At 45.2% G+C, this 1,341-nt stretch overlaps 1 protein-coding gene across 1 annotated transcript; it reads left to right on the top strand.

Moving 5' to 3' along the window:
- Positions 1–888: 888 nt before the first annotated feature.
- On the top strand, positions 889–1,310 carry SERLADRAFT_438623 (uncharacterized protein; the record flags this gene model as incomplete). Its single annotated transcript, XM_007318975.1, has 1 exon — positions 889–1,310. A coding segment is annotated over one exon (422 nt), but the record flags the coding sequence as incomplete, so codon positions are not given.
- Between the last annotated feature and the right edge of the window lie 31 nt (positions 1,311–1,341).

Raw genomic sequence — 1,341 nt, forward strand, 5'->3', positions numbered from 1 at the left:
TGTTGATTTATCTTTATAACTGTTGTCTTTGACTCTGTTGGCAATTCAATTGTTATACCTCTGTTAGCTCGGTATAGGGTATAGCTCTCACATAATCAACAACTAAGCTTGACACTGTCAATGATACAAACAGCAACTATTATCATCATTTCCCTAACCCTCATCATCATCACCCTATTCATTGTCCTACACTTCACCTATCACCGTCAACAAACTACTATTCTCCCTCTCACACACCTACCACCCTGCCCAAACACCATTTTATCCTTCTTCCCTGCCAACATCTCACCCACCTCTTCCACCACTTCTTTCCACACCATCCCCCTCTAGTAAAAGAATACATACATAACTTCCTTGGCGTTGAACCATTGGAGTTTTCTCGGTTTTACATAGTTTCATTTCGCATACCTCTAACCAGGCCGCACATTTGTGTCCGCCAGTTGGAGAGGAACTGACAGCTTAACAAGCGGGTTACATTGGGACAACCATTCGGACCCCAATTTATTACAAATACCTTTTACTTACCTTCTTAGACACACATTACTTAGTTACGTACACAATAGTCTGGGACAGAAGAGGGCCCAGTTATCACAAAGAGAAAGACAGAACCTGTGAGCTTATACAGAGTTGTATTGATCCAACTTGTCATTGGGGAATACCTGTATATGCACAGAGACGACCTAGCACTTTGGCTAGAAACAGAACAGAATTACACACATACCTTTTTGTGGTGTTGCGAGTTTGACGCACCCGCAATTGAATCGATCAAATCCGCTTCCCTTCAATCACCCACACCTTCCATTAAACAAAAATCTCCCGACCCTGCCCCAATACCTCAGCGCCAATTTCCGAGAATATCGGCACGGAGAGTCATCACCAACAGAAACAATGACAGACTCAATGCAAGACCTCGCAGAGGCATTGCCAGAAGTTGGACCGGCTCAGATTCAACCACCGATGCCGGAAGGCATAACCAGAGAGATCCAAGAATGGATGAGAAACATGATGGAAGCAGAAGTCGCCTGCAGAGTAACGGAAGTGACCAAAATAGAAATAGAAGGGCGATTGAGAGCCTACAGAGCAGCCGAAAGAGTGGAGGAGGAAGCGGCAGAATACAAAGGACTATGGGAACAACAGATCGCTACCCATTTAGAGACACAAAGGAACGGAAGCGGAGGAGAGAAGAAAGAGCAAGGAAGGCTGAGAAGCGCGCTTGAGCGCCCGCCCGCCTTTGACGGAGACCAAATGAAGTTTAGAAGCTTCATGGAACATCTGTTGCTCCATTTTGAAGAGGACCCGACCTATTTCGGGTATGAAAGGAAAAAGATAGCCTTCGTACTA

This window comes from Serpula lacrymans, assembly GCF_000218685.1.
Source record: "Serpula lacrymans var. lacrymans S7.9 unplaced genomic scaffold SERLAscaffold_7, whole genome shotgun sequence".
NCBI classification, from domain to species: domain Eukaryota; kingdom Fungi; phylum Basidiomycota; class Agaricomycetes; order Boletales; family Serpulaceae; genus Serpula; species Serpula lacrymans.